The sequence below is a fragment of the Toxorhynchites rutilus genome, chromosome 3 (assembly GCF_029784135.1).
Source record: "Toxorhynchites rutilus septentrionalis strain SRP chromosome 3, ASM2978413v1, whole genome shotgun sequence".
NCBI lineage: Eukaryota > Metazoa > Arthropoda > Insecta > Diptera > Culicidae > Toxorhynchites > Toxorhynchites rutilus.
Window position 1 is genome coordinate 231,263,953 of NC_073746.1, and position 18,387 is coordinate 231,282,339.

Here is an 18,387-nt window from a genome sequence, read left to right on the forward strand (position 1 = left end):
GGTCGCGAGCATTTCGACCCGTTCCAAAGATTCCCCTGTCGCGAGAATAACGATGTCATCCGCGAAGCCAATGATCTCCACACCTCTGGGCAGATTCAGTTTTAGTACACCATCGTACATACTGTTCCAGAGCGATGGGCCCAGGATAGAGCCCTGCGGAACTCCCGCCGTAGTTTTAATCTGCGCCTGGCCCGTGTTTGTCTCGTACACCAGCACACGGTTCTCGAAGTAGCTTCTCAGTATTCTACACAGGTAGTCCCAAGTCTTTAATTGACAGACTTATCTCACTTCTTAACTAGGCGAACCTAGCCAGAATTTTCACCTGCCCCCGGGCTTCTGAATGCCAAAGGGGGACTAGGCTCTGCGGAATGCACGTATCTGCATGCTCGTGCTGTTTCAGTCCTGACCGAGAAATTGTCGGACAATCGCGCAGGTGCTAAGGATGACCGACTTTTGGATGCCGGCCAATTCCTTCTCCATGTTCAACACCTTTAGCGCTTCCAGAAGTGTCTTCGGGACAATTCCAGTTCCAGAGAGAACGACTGGAACAATTCTTGGGACCTCCCTTAGCCCCCACAGTTCCTTGAGCTCCACGGCCAATGGTCGGTACTTGCAGATTTTGCGACCGTGGGTCTCCTCCAGATTCTGGTTCAGTGGAATAGCGACATCGATGATGGTGACTTTGCGGTCGCTCTTGTCGTAAACCATTATATCTGGGCGGTTGTGGTGGATCGAGAGGTCGGTCAGAACAGTGCGATCCCAGTACAGCTTGAAACGGTCATTTTCCAGGACAGGTGCAGGCAGGTACCGGTAGTTTGGTACGTTGTCTTCTAGTAGAGCACATTGGAGCGCCAGTTGTCGATGAACAATACGGGCCACGTTGTTGTGGCGCTCGGTGTAGGCTGCGTTGGCCAAAACGGGACAGCCTCCCATAATGTGCTCTATGTTTTCACCTGGTTGATGGCACATCCGGCAAATGTCATCAACGTCTTGATGCCAGACGTACCGCCTGCAGTTTCTCGTCGGCATTATCCTGTCCTGGATGGCTATCATGTCGGCTTCTACTACTGAAGAGAGTTCACCACGCGTTAGCCACAGATTAGATGCGGCCTTGTCGACGTGTGGCCGATCCAGTTGATGGGGGTGGGCACCATGCACTGCCTTCTGCTTCCAAGCTGCAATCTTCTCCTCCACTGTCTGCAGATTGCAGTTGAGTTGGTACTCCGCTTGCGCCAAGTGCAGAGCGCTGTATCCTCTGTCGGCGGCGCAGACAGCCCGGTATAGCGCGTTTTGGTTGGCGCGTTCTGCGAAGTACTCGCGCAGTTGTCGTACCTGGGCAACACACAGTGCAGATATGTCGACTATTCCAAGTCCCCCTTCTTTGCGTGGCAGTGAAACTCTCTCCAGTGCCGATTGAGGATGGTGCATTCCGGCCTCTTTAAATGCTTTCCTCATCCTCCTCTCAAGGTCCTCTAGGTCAGTTTTGCTCCATTTGACTACACCAAAACTGAAGGTCAGCAGGGGAACCGCGAATGTGTTGATCGCGCGTACCTTGTTCCCCGCGTTGAGGAAAGTCCTCAGGACACAGTTCACTCGACTCAAGAACTTGTCTCGCAGCTCCGTCTTGATGTCGGAGTGGCGAATCCCGGTGAGCTGTCGGAATCCAAGATATTTATAGGATTCGCCACGAACCATGTCTCTTATGAACTCGCCGTCATAGACCTCGTAACCTCCGGATTCGGTAAGCTGCCCTTTCAGCAGATGGACACAGCGGCACTTGTCAAGGCCGAACTCCATGCAGATGTCCCTGCTTATGTCTTCGACAACCCAGATAGCTACACCTAGACGCTGACGTGAATCAGCGTAGACCTTGAGATCATCCATGTAGAAGGTATGGGTCACTTCTTCGTGAGCGCCGTCGCCATACCTTATTTTATAGCCATGACCGTTTCTATTGAGCGTCCTACTGAGGGGGTTCAGTGCCAGACAAAACCAAAGCGGGCTGAAAGAGTCGCCTTGGAATATCCCCCTCTTTATCTGCAGCGTTCTAGACTGCAACACATTTTCCCCATCACTGAGGTGCAGAGACGTACTCCACTGCCTCATCGCATGCTGCAGGAACCTAACGGTCCCAAGTCTCTCTTTTTTTTTTTTTTTAAATGAGGTGAGGAACGCTCTTCCACCCTTATCTGGGAAGGGATAACCCAGACGTCGAGTGGGGATCGCACCCACAAAAACCAAGCCCTCTACTCGTAGCCTCGTTCCCCCTGGGACCACATCTAGGCGACTACTTCAGGGGGCGGCTTTGCTCTCTCTCTCTCTCTCTCTATCTCTCTCTCTCTCTCTATCTCTCTCTCTCTCTCCCCCATTCTCTCTCTTGCAAATATTTATTTATTTTGATAATTGCTACACATGCTAATACCACAGATATGCGTCCAATATCAAGGTATAATAGAGAAACACACGAAATTGCTAGAATGCGTACAATGGATATCATAATTATTACAAAACACTATAACTCATGAACGAAATATTCACCAGTGTAACACAATGCAAGCAAGTAACCTCAGAACTATGAAAATCCGGATGTGCTGTACAAAAAACTCAATTTTTTACAAAGGTTCTGAGCTATACAACACACTGCCAAATGAAGCGAAGATATAGCAAAGACAAGCCTCAGACGTTTGTTAATAGTTTTTAAAAAATGATCCTATATTCGATAATTAATGTTAATATGCATTCCAGCCATGTTGGTTCCCATGGCCTAGTGGTAAGCGTTGCGCTTGCCAAGATGGGGGGGGGGATTCGGGTTCGATTCCCGTTCGGGTCAGAAATTCTATCGTCGTTGATCGTTTTTTGGCTTGCACTGGTTCAGGGGAACTGTCTAGGCTGTGGTGGGATGTGCATTGGGCATTACCAGTCCCCAAGAAAAGCCCGGAAGCAGCTCCTTCTAAGTGAATTGACGCCGCTATAAGCGTCTTTGCCCAGTCTTTATGGTACTCGGGTCGTAAAACAGCATTATCACGATGGTCCTCCTGCGAGATAGTGGGATTGGTCGCAGGCCTCGCAAGCCGCACCACTAAAAACACCAAGCAACGAACGATACACAAGAAGATTTGTACCGGACTAATCGACACAGACCCAGGCGACGAAAACGGACTAACGATTGGAAACTCGGGACGTGGAATTGTCAATCTCTCAAATCCATCGGAAGTACTTGTGTGCTTTCCGAAGTGTTGAAAAACCGCAAGTTTGATATCGTAGCGCTGCAGGAAGTATGTTGGAGAAGATATACAGTACGAACATTTAGCGATGGTCATACCATCTATCAGAGCTGCGGCAACACTAACGAGCTAGGTACAACTTTCATTGTGATGGGCAATATGCAGAAGCGTGTGATTGGATGGTGGCCAATCAACCCAAGAATGTGCAGATTGGGGATAAAGGTCGATTCTTCAACATAAGCATCATTAACGTGCACAGCCCCCACCTTGCAAGTTCCGATGATGACCAAGACGAATTCTACACGCAGCTGGAACGCGGATACGAACGCTGTCCAAAACATGACATCAAGATCATCATCGTAGATTTCAATGCCCAGATCGGTAAAGAGGAGAAGTTCAAACCTGTAATTGGTATGTACAACGCACACCAGTTAACAAATGAAAACGGCCTAAGACTCATCGATTTCGCCACCTCTAAGGATATGGCCGTACGCAGTACCTTCTTTCAACACAAATTCCTCCACCAATGCACCTGGCGGTCACCAACTAAAACAGAATCTCAGATCGATAGTGTTCTGATAGACGGTCGGCATTTCTCTGACATAACTGACGTCAGAACCTATCGAGGCGCTAACATCGATTCAGACCACTACTTAGTGATGGTTAAGATGCGCCCAAATCTCTCCATTGTGAACAACATTCGGTACCGATGCCCGCGACAGTACAATCTTACGCGACTGAAACAAGCAGATGTCGTCGAAGTACATTCGCTTGAAGCTGCACTGGCGGAAGAGGAGCAAATTAACGAAGCTCCTCCTGAGGACTGTTTGAGCATGATTAAAACAGCCATAAACAGCGTAGCGGAGAACATCCTTGGACACGTGGAACGAAGACGACGGTACAAGTGGTTCGATGATGAATGCCAGCAAGAGAAGAACGCTGCGCTGGTGCTAATGCTGCGTCAAGCTACCCGTCAGAACGTGGAACGATATAGATCCTTCTGAAATGCCGTGAGTACAGAGTTCCTACGCACCATCTTTTCATCGACTTTAGAGCCGCATACGATTCAATAGCACAAAAAGAGCTATGGAGAACCATGGACGAAAACGGCTTCCCCGTGAAGCTGACAAGACTGGTAAAAGCTACGATGGATGGAATACAGTGCTATGGGCGAATATCGGGTGGATTATCTGATTTATTCAAGTAACGCATGGGGGTTTCGACAAGATGATGGTCTCTCTTGCCTGCTGTTCAACATTGCGCTAGAGGGTGTAATGAAACCAGTGGTGTTTAACTTGCGTGATACGATTTTCAATAGATCCAGTCAATTTATCTGTTTCGCTGATGACGTAAACATTGTCGGCAGAACATTTGAAGAGACGCTGAACATTACACCAGACTTAAGCACGAAGCATAGAGAATTGGACTGAAAATCAATGCGTCTAAAACCAAATACATGCTGGCTTCCGGATCCGAGCACGACAGGACCCGATTTGTCTACCTTGGCTCAATGGTAACGTCTGACAATGATACCAGCCGCGAGATCCGGAGACGCATTTTCAATGGGAGTCGTACCTACTATGGTCTCCTCAAACACTTAAGGTCAAACAGACTTAGCAGTCGTGCGAAATGTTCGCTGTATAAAACGCTAATAAGACCGGTTGTCTACGGTCACGAAACTTGGACAATACTCGAAAAGGACCTGCGAGCGCTCGGAGTCTTTGAACGACGGGTGGTAAGAACCATCTTCGGCGGTGTACAGGAGGACGGCGTATGGAGGCGAAGGATGAACCACGAGCTCACGCAACTCACCGGCGAACCCAGTATCCAGAAAGTGATCGAAGCTGGAAGGATACGTTGTGCAGGACATGTTGCAACAATGTTGGACAAGTATCCTGCAAAAATGGTGTTCATCGGGAATCCGGCTGGTACCAGACGAAAAGGAGCGCAAAGAGCAAGGTGGTTAGACCAAGTGGAGCATGACATGGCGAGCACGGGGTGCCCACGGTTGGAGAAAAATTGTGAATCAGGCCATGTTGTAAAGACGTTAAGCCAAAATAAATAAAAAATGCAGCCATTCCTTGCCAAACCCATATAGTGGTTCTCAGTGGTTCTTTTGTTCTGTATCGCAAAATATTAGACCCATATTTTTATTTTTTCGCTAGGGTGATTATTGTCAATTTAAGGTTGATGCAAAATACTTTTTCCCTTTTTCTCAAAAAAGGATTTTTTTTTAAATCCATAACTTTTGAACTACTAGATCGATTTAGATGATCGAAAAGAATGAAGAAATATTTAAAAAAGGATTAAAATTTTGGTAAAAATCCTGATAATAAATTGAAATCAGTTGCAACCACCCGACAGAGAAGCTACTTAATTTTTGCATTGAAATATGATTGATATATTTCAAAGCAAAGATTGACCGAGCAAACGTAATACAATGACAAACATATACCGCCCGACGCTCGCTAACACTCGGTCGGACCTTACTGAAGGATCGTCTCCTATATTTCAAAAACTAACCGGACAATCAGTGGAGCACAGGTTTGCTAAGAAAGGACGCCGCTTCCGACGGCGGGTTATGAGGAGATTCGACAAAACCTGATTTGTCGGAATTTTTCATTTTTTCTTCCGGACAAACGTTGCATTATGGCATTCGGGTATTTTTTGCATTCCGGTATTGCATTGCATGTTGCTTTCGTGTATTTGTGTTTTCGGGTGAATGTGCTTCGGGTGAATGGTATTCGGCTTAACGTATTTTTATATTTTTCTTGAAAGCTCAGGTCTCCAAAAATTAGAGAGGCTTTTTTTCGATTTATGATATATATGATTTGAATCAATTTCGATTATTGCTTTTGTTTCTCATATATTTTCATATATTTTAACAATCAGCGAATATATTAAAATGTATGAATCAATCGCTATAAATCATTGTAGGCGCATGGCAATCTTGTCGAATAGGAATATTGAATGGAAACTGAAAACGCTTTGAAAAATAATAACTCTGGAACGATAAAGAGCACATCTCTCATTATTGAATATTTTATGTAAAAAAAACCCTCAGCTTTCAAGAAAAAACATAAAAAATGTATCTCTAAACCATTTAAATTATAAAAACAAATAAAATCAATAACTACGAAAGCAAAAACCAAATGTTTCGCAAGCATAGTAATTTTAGAAAGTAGACCAACTCATTAGCTTGAATTTAATATATCGATCATCTGAATCGGTCCAGTAATTCAAAAGTCATGATTTTTTGAAGAAAGTGTAAAAAGGAGAAATAATATTTTTCGACCCACCCTGGTATGAGAATGGGTAACCTTTTGACTAAATTTAAAAAATATATTTCATAATTAAACCGACATTCATGATGAGTTCAGACCTTGATTGAATACAATTATTCATCTTACGAGCGATGATTTTCTACGCTTCGTATATTACAAACCTCCCACTGTATGTCCAAATAACCCGCATCAAATAAAAAAGTTCTACTGTTTAGTCTGTTTAACTTCAGTGAAAAACATTGAAAGGCATTTTTTGTAGAACATTTGGCCGATTATTTCGAAAAACAGTATATTGAATTGTAAGAAACTACATTCAAGTTTTAGGAAACATGAGTTTCCAAAGATATGTGCTCCCGTGGCCGAGTGGTTAGCGTCAAACCTAACTTGCCGGGTGTTCGGGTTCGATTCCCGTTCTGGTTGGGGGATTTTTTCGTCAAAGAAATTTCCTCCGTCTTGCACTGTGGTCACGCATATTCTAGAGCTTGCCACTCAGAATGTATTCAAGGCGTGTTATTTGGCATAGAAATCTCGACTAAGTACTAGTAAAAATGACGCAAGTAATACTACGTTGAGACGGCGAAGTTCCTCTAGGAACGTTTGTGCCATTTAAAAAGAAGAGTTTCCAAAGGTAACTGAAGTTCTTCTTAACAAGTCTGTCTTACCCCTATTTCCTCCATCATATATCCCTGGTTATGATAAGTATGAAATATTAGTTTTTGAAAAGCTCAAAGCTCGATGCTCATCTTTTTTAAAAGGATGAAAATATCAAAACCGGAATTAAGCTGAGAATAACCCGTCTGGAAGACTCATAAAATATTCTATTAATTAGATGGTTATAAACGAAATTCTTTGAGTTGTGGCATTTCCAATGAGCCTAATCAATCTCGATTATGAAAGACCTGAAATGTTAGCTCGAGCTAGATTTTAGTTTGCATGCTCAGCTGTCTGGACTAGGAAGCAATCGCATTTGCAGACCTTTATCGAGAATCTAGTGAAGCGGAAAATTCCTTATAATTTCACGGCTAATACAGACATATAGAATCGGTCCAATCACCGATTATTCAAGGATTTTTCAGAGATTGTAAATCTTCTTGACTGACCATAGAATAAATAAGCTTGTGTATTGCTAATTACATTAGATATAGATGCTATGTCTATGACACAAACAGTTCATTTCATTTTTTTATCTCGCTCACTGGTTGGATGCTTCGAGAGTTAATCCTCATAACTAATTATCCTAAAAATAACTTATCCGGATAACTTATCAAACCTTCATAGAGTAATGAGGTGGGACTATCTTTGTTATTTTGATAGAGATTATTTAACTTTGATAGCTTGTGGCGACCATTTAGAATTTATTTAAATGTGGCATTGTCAGTTATTTATCTTCAGTCAGGCTTGTCACTTAGTTCAAGAATATCGATTGCTACAAGAGTTCGAGTATTATACATCAACAGCAACTCTTGGCTTAGTGTACATTTCTGTAGGCACTATGAGGGACTTTCATACAAACATGCGAACGAAAATTTTTGCATTATTTTTTTCAAAATTGTTAGTTTTTTACTGATTTGATCAACATATATTGTTAAAGAGCACTTGTGAACATTCCACGATCAAATTTCGGCAAGGGCCTAACGTTCTTCCAAATTTTATTTGTGAAGTCTCAAAAACAGCATGGACTTGAGCTTGGGCTTATTCACGAAACAAAATTTAATATTTGCTCTTTGTTCCATTGTATTTTCACGACACAAGCACAAAACATAATTTCATTAAAAAGCGTGTAACTTTTTATCATGTCAACCGATTTACATAAAGTTGGATTCGTTTGAAAGGTGAGACGTTTACCTTTCCAAAGTTAGCAACGTTCAACAGATGACATTACGTGTTCCATGATTTAAATAAATAGTCTCCTTATTTATTGAACATACTTTGTATTTTCCAGAACATCAGTATTTATAATCTACAAAAAGTTCGAACGAATTGGGAATTACCCCCAAATGACAGTTCTTACAACTCATAAATGTTATATAACACCCACATGTTATAGCATTCAAAATGTGCGCTCTTGGTTATCATGAAATTTATCCCAAGCATACGAAAACCTCTTCTGAAGAAATATTTCCGCTGAAACATATTCAAAAGTATCACCAAGGGGAAAAAACGCACATCATCGTTTTCCCGGTCAGCGGAAGGCACGAAGCCACCGTCTTGTGACGCATAATCGAACAGTCGTCAAATAGAATTCCAACCGCACAAGTTGTTGTCAATTATGTTTAACATACGACTGGCATCCTTTCGAGATTGCTGATTGGTATGCACAAACGTCGTCACCTTTGTAGTCGGCCACAGACAGACAAACACACGTTTGGCCCAATCACGATGAAGGAGGCGGAAAAATGACTCGGTCGTTTTCCTTTATTTGCCCATCGTCCGCACTACGGCGGAGGTCGGGCGAAACAAGTACGTTTAACATGCTATAAAGATTTCCAGATTTTCCAATCGGCGATAACACGGGTCGGGTTGTGGATAAATAAGTCATACCGACAAATACTTCCGATGAAAAGGACATCAAGGTGTCCCATTTGATACGGTTGAAATGGACGATTGACAGTTTAGTGGGTACTTGAGAGAAACGAATCCGATAAACCTGTATAAATGTTGGACGAGCGACACAAATCACAATTAGTGGTCATTCGACCGTGTCCAATTGAGGATCAGCAGGCTCCACGGGTTGAACAAGAATGACAACCGTCTTGGTTTGCAAAGTGTGCGGCGATAGAAGCTCTGGGAGACATTATGGGAGCATCTGTTGCGATGGATGCTCGTGCTTCTTCAAGCGGAGTATCCGCAAAAGAGCACAGTATACTTGCATCTGTGAGTTTGCTTGAAAATATTGAATAGAGGTTTTGATAACTCAGATAATCCAATTAGCCGGCCAGGGAGGATGCTCAGTGGATAAAGCTCGCCGGAACTGGTGCCCATTTTGCAGACTTCAAAAGTGTTTTATAGTGGGAATGAATGCCGCTGCCGTACAAGAAGAACGTGGTCCACGGAACAGTAGAAGACTGAGTGCAAGGTTGTTTCTCAAAAAGTCCGCGATATTGAAGTCGCCTGTCGGGCTAAGGAATGAAGGTAATTGGGTGTCCTGTCAACTGTAATAGATTTAATTGTCATTGGAAATCAGCAGATAATCTGCCGTCACAAATCCTTGCTCAAGTGCTGGTAGCCTGCATCCGGCAGGCTCGGGTAAACGAAAGCTTCGCATCATTCAGTCGTGAGCAGCAGGACCAAATTCTACGGCACGTTTGGTTTGAATGCTTCATTCTGCGTGTCGCCAATTGGTCAATCGATATTTCATCCATAGTTGAGAGGTATTGAAAAAATGTAACTAGTAATAGGCCTGAGTCATTCAGTGTTCTTGTCATTCACAGATGCGCTGGCGAATACCTACGAACAGTAGTCCAACGAACAAAAGAGTTACAAGTGGATCTGATTGAAATTTCATTGCTCGAAACGATCATTCTCTGCCGGAAAGGTGAGTTGAAAGTTTTATCGTTGATGCATCAATCCAGAGTTCATCATAACAGAATGATTATAGCCATGCCTAATCTTCTTCTCTTACAGAATTTGCTCTCAGCGCTAAGGAAGCGCAACGATTGGAAAGTACATCCGAAGCAGCAGTAATCGCCCTAGGTCATTACAACTTGCAGAAAATGGATAGTGGCGGTATTTCATCTACCCATCCAACCATGTCGCAAGGTATGTCTGACCGACAAACCCTCAATCACCGGTCATCTGCCTTTGTTTCCCCAACACATAACGGATCAAACGATACACTGCCACCGTATTTGCCCTTTTCATACTATCGCTTCGGGAAACTGTTATTGGAATTAAGAAGTTTATCGATGCAGTGCTACGAACAATCGGTACGCGCCATGCTCCGTGAAGTTGCCGGCGATGGATTAATGGAGCATTTTGTCATGAAATTGTAGACGTCAGGAGCATGTGAATGAGAATGCCTTTGTTTTTTTTTCAACACTGATTATTGATCGTTGATTATGAAATAAAAACTTTCTCACTCGTTCTTATATTATGGTAGTCAGCTAGTTTTGCTAGTTCAGTCTCCTCCTTCTTCGCTTTTTGGACGTAGGATTGCGAAACATTTACCTTCTTCTGCGCTATTCTCGATGACAGCTTCAAGTACCGAAAGCTGTCTTCGAGTACCGAAAATAGAGAAAAGACCCACTATTTTCGCATCTGTTTCATGATCACGATGGTCAGACTTTATCCGAACCGATTCAATACGTCACGCACCACGATTTACAGAAATTTCGAAAGTCTAACTCTCGAGCGAATAGACTGGGATTTCCGTTTTCGTTTCGTTTTGAATGTATCCGGATTACTCCCTATTCGACCTTCATCAGGCATCATTTGTTTTCATTGGGAAACTAGTTGCCCCGGCGAACTTCGTTTCGCCCAAAATTATTTTTATGATATGAACTCATTCGAACATTCGCGTTTTCCTACTAAGCGAACGTTCGTGGGTTCAATCGCAAAACTCGCCGATAATTGATCTTCTAATTGGCCCTTTACAATTTCCTTTTGCCTTCTACCTTTTACTTCTACCAAAACTCGTCATTATAATAAACATTTATTTTCAGACACAATTTTCGCTCAAGATTCTTGATTCACCTGAAAATAACATGTTTCTCCGTTACATGGAATAAATGTTTAATACAGAAAATATGATAGAATAAAGACAGCCCTAAATTGGACAATTCCTTCCTCGAGTTTTGCTCTTATCAACACATCTGGCGTTCTTTTTTTTGTATCGATAGAAGAAGATATGGGAGTGCGTTTCATCACATTAACATCCATTTCCAGTTTCGAAAAAAAATCAAACATCAAAAGGATTAACAGCACTTGTCACTATGTAATAGTAGAACATATTGGAATTAATTTTTTTTTAATTTTCAATATTTATTGCATCCTAAAACCTCCACATGCCAAATTTGGTTTCGTTTGCTTGATTAATTCTCGGGTAATGCAGAAATTTGTGTTTCATTTGTATGGCAGCCCCCTTAGAGAGGGGGGTGGAGAGTCTTACTACCATAGGAACATTTATTGCATCCTAAAACCAAATTTGGTTCCATTTACTTGAATAATTCCCGAGTAACGCAGAAATTTGTGTTCGTTTGTATGGCATTTACATTTACGCTCCATAAAAATGAACTGATCTTTTACATGAAACGGCAAAGCAGCGCAATAAATCAGTGGAAATGTTCAGAAATAATACCAGTAGGATAACACAGGGTGAGTTGGACATACGGGGTGATTTGGACCACCCCTTTATCTCAAAAAGTACGGCCTAATCGGATTTTTTATAATGTCATCTCCTTTAATTGTTGAACCGTATGTACCTAATGTAAAAAAAAAACTTTTGTAAAATTCGACAGGTAGCATGAACACAGCAAGCACATTGAAAAACTCCCATCGTGGTTCTAAGGTTTTTCCCGCTGATTAAACAATTTTTTCGTGTATTGTGCAGTAAAGTTCTGTTCACCTACAGAAGAGGAACAATTTGATGCAGTGAAACTGTAAGTTTGATAACAATAAATGAAATAATTGCATTTTAATTTTAGCATGTCGTGTGGGGTGAAATGGACACGTTTTTGTGGGGTGAATGGGTCCTACAGGTTTGAGGCTTTTCTCTGGTCTAGTTGATTCCAGATGCCGCTGAATTACAAAAAGAGGATGGACAGACAACGTTGGAAGAAGGGCGAGCTTGAAAGAGCAACGCAGGCCATCAAGAACGAACTTTCTTTGACCAAGCATCGAAAGTGTTCCAAAATGCTCGAACAACAGAGAAATGATTCATAAAGAATTCGAGATTGTCTCAATCCAATTTTGCTGGCCTGGAATCTAGCCAAAATACCTGGTATCGATCCCAGAATACTGTTACTGATTGTAACATTATTCCAAAATACTTTACATAAACATAAGTATGTTTTTTTCTCTGTGAAACACACACTGGACCAAATCACCCCGCATCAAATTTTAATGTCCAAAAATCATCTCTTTTCTTTTATGATATATTTGGTAATTTGAAGATTGATATAATGATTAAACATTATTGATTGAGAGAAAACAAGTGTAGCTCAGTATACAATGTGACATTTTTTATTTAGACCGTATTGGTTTGGAAATATTAGGCGATTTGCTTAGGGGGTCCGAATTCCCCCCATTTCCCCTACGAATTGAAATAAAGAGCAGAGTCATAAATTTCATTGTGAAGCGTATAGAGCTTATTTTGTTGACTGATTTTCTTATATGTTTTTCGTGATAATCAGTCAGTGTGAGTTATCTTGCAATATCTTTATCAAACAAATTAATTTGAATACAGTTTTCACGAAGATACTTAATAAGAATATTTTAACACAATTGTTAGAAAACAAGTGTTATTGGTTCAATAACACGCCCAAACAAAGGGTGGTCCATTTCGTCCCGCCAGTCATATTGCCCCTATCTACCCTGTGAATAAAATTGGTGAAATGAGATAAAATATTATTTTCATCAAGCCATAACAAACATTGGAAAGTTATTTTGTAACTACTGTAACTACAGATTCTTGGTTTCAAAATATCTGAAAAATCTGTATAAATACAAATTATTCTGTAGATATGGTAACAATGATCACTACGCGTCCAGTATAGAACAAACAAATGAAACAAATGAAATCGTCCATGACAACCTTGACATTCCGCTTTGCCGGAAAGATTTCATTCTACATCACTTTCAGGTTTTGTTTCTGGGTCACAGCTTGCTGTTCCGACACGGCCAGTCCTGACTTACGTTTCCGCATGATGATGTCCATTTCCGCTAGGCATTTCCGATAGGCGACCGAAACCAGGCTTCCGTTCAATATTCTTATTCTTCTCCAGAAGTGTAGGTACTTCACCTTGGAACGCTGTTGCTTCGCTGTTTTTGCAATAACTTTTTTTAGACTGCAGCTGCAATAGATCAAACTGATGGTCGCAGTGGTTCAAGGCTCCTACAGAAGAAGATAACTTACGCAGTTCAACTGATAGCGCTGTCAATTTTTGTTTGAAGACTCATGGATTACTATGATTGACGATGCACAAGTGGTCTCATCACCAGGTTCTAAGGTGAACGTATGAAAAAGGCATAGATTAGGCATAAAAAACATCGTTTTATAGAGAAAAGTAAAAATTGCCAGAATGTAACATGGGACAAGTATGCGTAGAATGGCAGTGTACTGTAATCAACTGTGATTGAGAGTGATTGAAGTCTTCCATCACAGCTTTTTTTCTATATTTCCCTTCAAAATGGAGCGATAAATAAAAACATTTGACCAATGAAAGCTGGACTTTGTATAATTTTTGATTTCCTGATAGTTAGGAATGATTGATTTAAAAAAAAGTCAAACATGCCAAACCATCATGCTCACGAACATGTGGCCTACTCGTAGAAAAATCAGCATTTAAAGGCTATACATTCAATATGCAGGTATAAACTGGACATGTGATATTGGAATTCAAAAATAGCGCCACTTATATCAATATAAAATCCTATGTTGCAAATATGTTTTTCTATGTACAATAGATGATGGAGGAAAAAATTTAAAATAATACATGTGTTTCGACAGAGGAATAAATAAAAGCAGAAGGTATATATACTACACATATAAAAAAGTCTCTGAAAGAAAAAATCGCTTTAGAAGCGAACTTCTGAATAAAAAATCTATGAAACCTAGCGCTAAAATGATAATTTCCCTAGGTCTTATTTCTATACAAAGCTGCTACTTGCATGATCCAAATATACACTTCTCGTTCGTTGCTGCGGCTGTTGTTGGTGCTGCTCCGAAACTTCAGCCACCTGTTCAGGTAATCTTCTCTCCTTACTGTTACTATTACTACCACTTACACCGTTAAGACTACTAGTGTTAACCTCATTCCCGCTTGAGCTGGTGGATAAATTGCAAAGGCTCGTGCTCATAGTGTTGCTGCTGCTGCCGCCACTGGTATTTGCTGTGGAATGACCCCAGTTGGAGGGCTTCATAGGTAGGATTTTTGGCTTTGGTGGAAGCGGAGGAGGTCCCTTTTGGTTATCTGCATCACTAGTGGTGCTGCTAGAAGTGCTACTACCACTGCTAATGTTCGCCGACGGATGATGATGATGCGACTGATGGTGATGGGCGGAACTTGAATGCAACTGGGGGTGATGATGATGGTGATGGTGGTGATAGGAATGATGGTGATAGTTATTGGAAGCAGGTAATTCACTGTCCAGAAGCTCACTGCAACTCATATTATTGGAATGAAGATTTGCAATTGTCGGCTGTGATTGTTCGTAATTATGACCCAGGCTGGATGCGATCGATAGTTGATAACTGGGAAGCTCACGGTGTATGGAACGGGATAACGACGATGATTCAGATGATATACTCGGATCGGCAGATGTGTGGGTGAAGACCAAAGTGTTGTCTGAAAACACAAAGAAGTATAATAGAGTAAGACAGATAAAAACAGAATAAATACACGACTAAACCTAAATAACAACACAAAATTCTACCAAATTATTACAAGAATACAATTGGGGGCTTGAAAACACTTGTTTAATTACGAAATGTTTAAAATCTGGTAAACCACCAAAGATCTAAATCAAGGATAATAGTGTACCACATACAACGAAAAAGACTACTTGGACCGCAACTACATCTAAAGAATAAATGGCGCAGAGATCATTCGGTCATATACAGTTTCAGATGATCCGGATTTGACAAAGAGCGGTAACCTTAAATATAATAAAGGAGTGGCAAATGCAAGACTGTTACAGGGTGTCGACTCAAAATCCGAAATCAAATTCCTTGATATTTTTAAACAAAACTTATATTTCTTCCAAACTATTCTTAATTTTTTCTTATAGTATAGAGGCGTTACGTAAACTCCAATGCATATTGTTAATTTCGAACTCCATGAACATCGTTTTTTTTTTAAATACATCAAAGTAATCAAAGTTTTATCTAATACATAGTTCAGTATGGCACGGTTCATGTTTTCAACAAAAAATAATATGACCGCCGTTGACCTCGCATACAGGTGTTCTGGCTTGCTTCGCTCCAGAAAACAACTGCTCAGAAAAAATGTAAGGTCATAAGTAGCCTATGAGTATTCTGACTCGGAAAAACATCATGGGTTTAAGACAGTCTGTGATACCGTATACGAGTAAACGAGTTATGATTTTGCGCGCTAAATGTCCAAACCAAAATACTTAAAATTGTGGAAATTTCTCAGATCGTGTTGCAATAGTTTTTAAGGGTAATGGATGATATATTTCTAAACAAAAATTCACCGGGAAAACGTATGCCGTCCGACGCTCGCTGAAGCTCAGTCGGACCTTGCTAAAGGATCGTTTCCTATGTTTCAAACTATCGGGAAAATTAGTGAAACACAGGTTTGTGAGCGAGAGACCGCCGCTTCCGATGGCGGGTTATTGGTCGACTCGGTTCACGTCATCTTGACGGCTTGGGCCGCCTCCATTCCTCATCTTCGTTAAATGGGAACTTCGCCCCCGTTACATTGACCCCAGAATAAATTTTGAAAAACGAAAACGAAAAAAAATTGCAGAAATTACGTTTTTTTCTGTGAGTCATTAATACCCATGATGTTTTTCCTGCGTCACAATATTTCTAGCCTACTTATGACATTACACTTTTGCTGAGCGGTTTTTTCTATTGCAGTTGTTTCTGGAGCGATTTATTCCGGTCATGCCTGCTGCAAGGTGTAGCTATCTTCCAGCCCCATTTTCAGTATCGACTATTCCAAGATTTCGCAAAAAATGTCGATATACCCCACTGCCGTCATAATCCAATTGATTTGAGCCAAATTCTCCAAGCCAAATCATGAGAAATGACCCTAACCATAGTATTTCCATATCTCGTTGAATTATATTGTTCGAAATGTGTATTGATGCTATCGCTCCAATGTGAAACATAGCATCATAAATTTGTCGCTTAGCTATAATCGATTCCTCATGCATATTTTCATAAATAGGCATCAATAGAAAAGCCCCTCTCAATGTTATCGTTTCCATGTGAGACAGCAGATCATTATTGTGATGGTAAAAACCTCCGCAAACTTATCACCCAATAGCAATCCATATCATAAATGGTGTAGTGGTTCATTCTCTAATCGTTGTGAGCAAATTTGATGCTTTTAGTTTAAGTGCCAAGTCAGCTGGGACTGTATTAATACGCCCAAAGTACGTTCATATATTCAAAAGGTTTTCGAATCGTTTTTCAAATAGTCTAACTGGAAGATATAGGAGGTAAAACTGAAAATCTAGGCACTAAACATGTACAAAAAAATGAAAGATTTCAAGATCATCGTTCAAGCATGTAACGACAGAAGCGGCAGAAGAGGCAGGAGTGCCAGGAGCGTAGCGGTGGCAACGGCGGGAAAAGTCCATCGGCAAAATGAGGACAAAAATTTCGGCATCGTGTATATAACATAAAACATGACGCTTCCTTTGCTTTCGTTCGTTTCTACCTCTACTAGTCCTATGTCCACCTTGCGGCTATATCAAAGACATAACCCACTTCTAGTTTTTTTTCATCCCATTTGTTTATTTATTTAAGCTCATGAGTCGTAACAGAGCCGGGTACATGTTACATGTTGGTTTCTGAACGCGATCTATATTCGTGATAAAAATAGAGAACGCCGAACGCAATTGGATTCAATATTTTCCCATTGATTCTCACAACCTTTTTTATTTCAAAATTTTAATTATTCAATTTTGTTGATCCGTTCTCTAGTTAAATCGTGAGGGACGGACACCAAATCATTTTGATTTATATAGATTCGACAACTGATATTCATCCAGAAATCCGCTGAGAATAATCCCATAAAATCCAACCGTGCCGTACGTCTGGCGTTTAGTCGAAGTCTTGGTTGTAGTCCCAGTTCTAGAAAAAACGCTTCGGCAGGACCTGGTTTCACCATCCAATTTCGTCACAATTCTCACTGTCAGCGTAGTGACCACATGTTTTGTAATGACCAAATTTACAAAACTGCTTCTCCTAAATTTACGACCAATAATTTGACAAACTTAAAAGAGATCCAATGTCTATAAAATTTGTCAGGAGGTTTTTGTGAGATTAATACACTGGATTCTTTTTTACGCGATAGATGTGTGTTCGTGTGCGTTTGTACACCCACACAAACAAGCACAAACACACATGTGCGAATACACGCACGAACTAGAGATGGGCGAGCGCTCACGAGCCGCTCATTCGAGCCGGTTCGTCAGAAAGAGCGTACGATCCACGGTTCTTTAAAAATGAGCCGCGGCTCGCAAATGAACGGCTCTTCAATGAACGGCTCATAAATGAACCACGGTTCAAAAAGACCCACGGTTCTTTTATGAGCCATGGCTCTTTTTTGAACCGCGGTTCATTCAAGAGCCGTTCATTTCAGAACCACGGTTCAAAAAAGAACTGCGGTTCATGAAAGAACCGTGTTACTTTTAAGAGCCGGCTTATTGGTAAAGAACCGTGGATTGTACGCCCGTTCTGCAAACCGTGGCCTGCGGCGGTGCTAAAGAAATATGTTTCCCATGCTGATTTTTAAGTTTTATTTAGCTGTTTGTATGTTTGTAAATTTTGGCGGTTATTTATGAAAAATGCAAATCCAAAATGGCCACCACCTTAAAATGGCGAAATATGTATTTTTTTTAAAACCCCATCAATATGGGTATCTAATGAAAGGACTTGACTAGTAGGATACAGTTATTTATGTAAAATGGACATCCAAGATGGCGGCCGTTACAAAATGGCCGACAACAAATTTCGTCACAACCCC

The 18,387-nt window shown here is 41.1% G+C and overlaps 2 protein-coding genes across 7 annotated transcripts in view; one reads left to right on the forward strand and one right to left on the reverse strand.

Moving 5' to 3' along the window:
• Positions 1-9,249: 9,249 nt before the first annotated feature.
• On the forward strand, positions 9,250-10,500 carry LOC129774011 (nuclear receptor subfamily 2 group F member 5). The gene is made up of 5 exons (XM_055777699.1): positions 9,250-9,382; positions 9,440-9,565; positions 9,693-9,879; positions 9,940-10,043; positions 10,133-10,500. The coding sequence occupies exons 1-5, from the start codon at positions 9,250-9,252 to the stop codon at positions 10,498-10,500; spliced, it is 918 nt and encodes a 305-aa protein (XP_055633674.1).
• Positions 10,501-14,100: 3,600 nt separating this feature from the next.
• The window catches only part of LOC129772810 (regulator of G-protein signaling loco), a 112,234-nt gene continuing 107,947 nt past the window's right edge, over positions 14,101-18,387 (reverse strand). For 5 of the 6 annotated variants that reach the window (XM_055776287.1, XM_055776288.1, XM_055776289.1 and 2 more), the window contains one exon: positions 14,101-15,012. In XM_055776287.1, coding sequence (XP_055632262.1) covers positions 14,315-15,012 — 698 coding nt within the window. In that variant the 3' untranslated portion in view covers positions 14,101-14,314. The remainder of the gene's footprint in view (positions 15,013-18,387) is intronic. The other variant, XR_008742641.1, reaches the window with a different exon arrangement.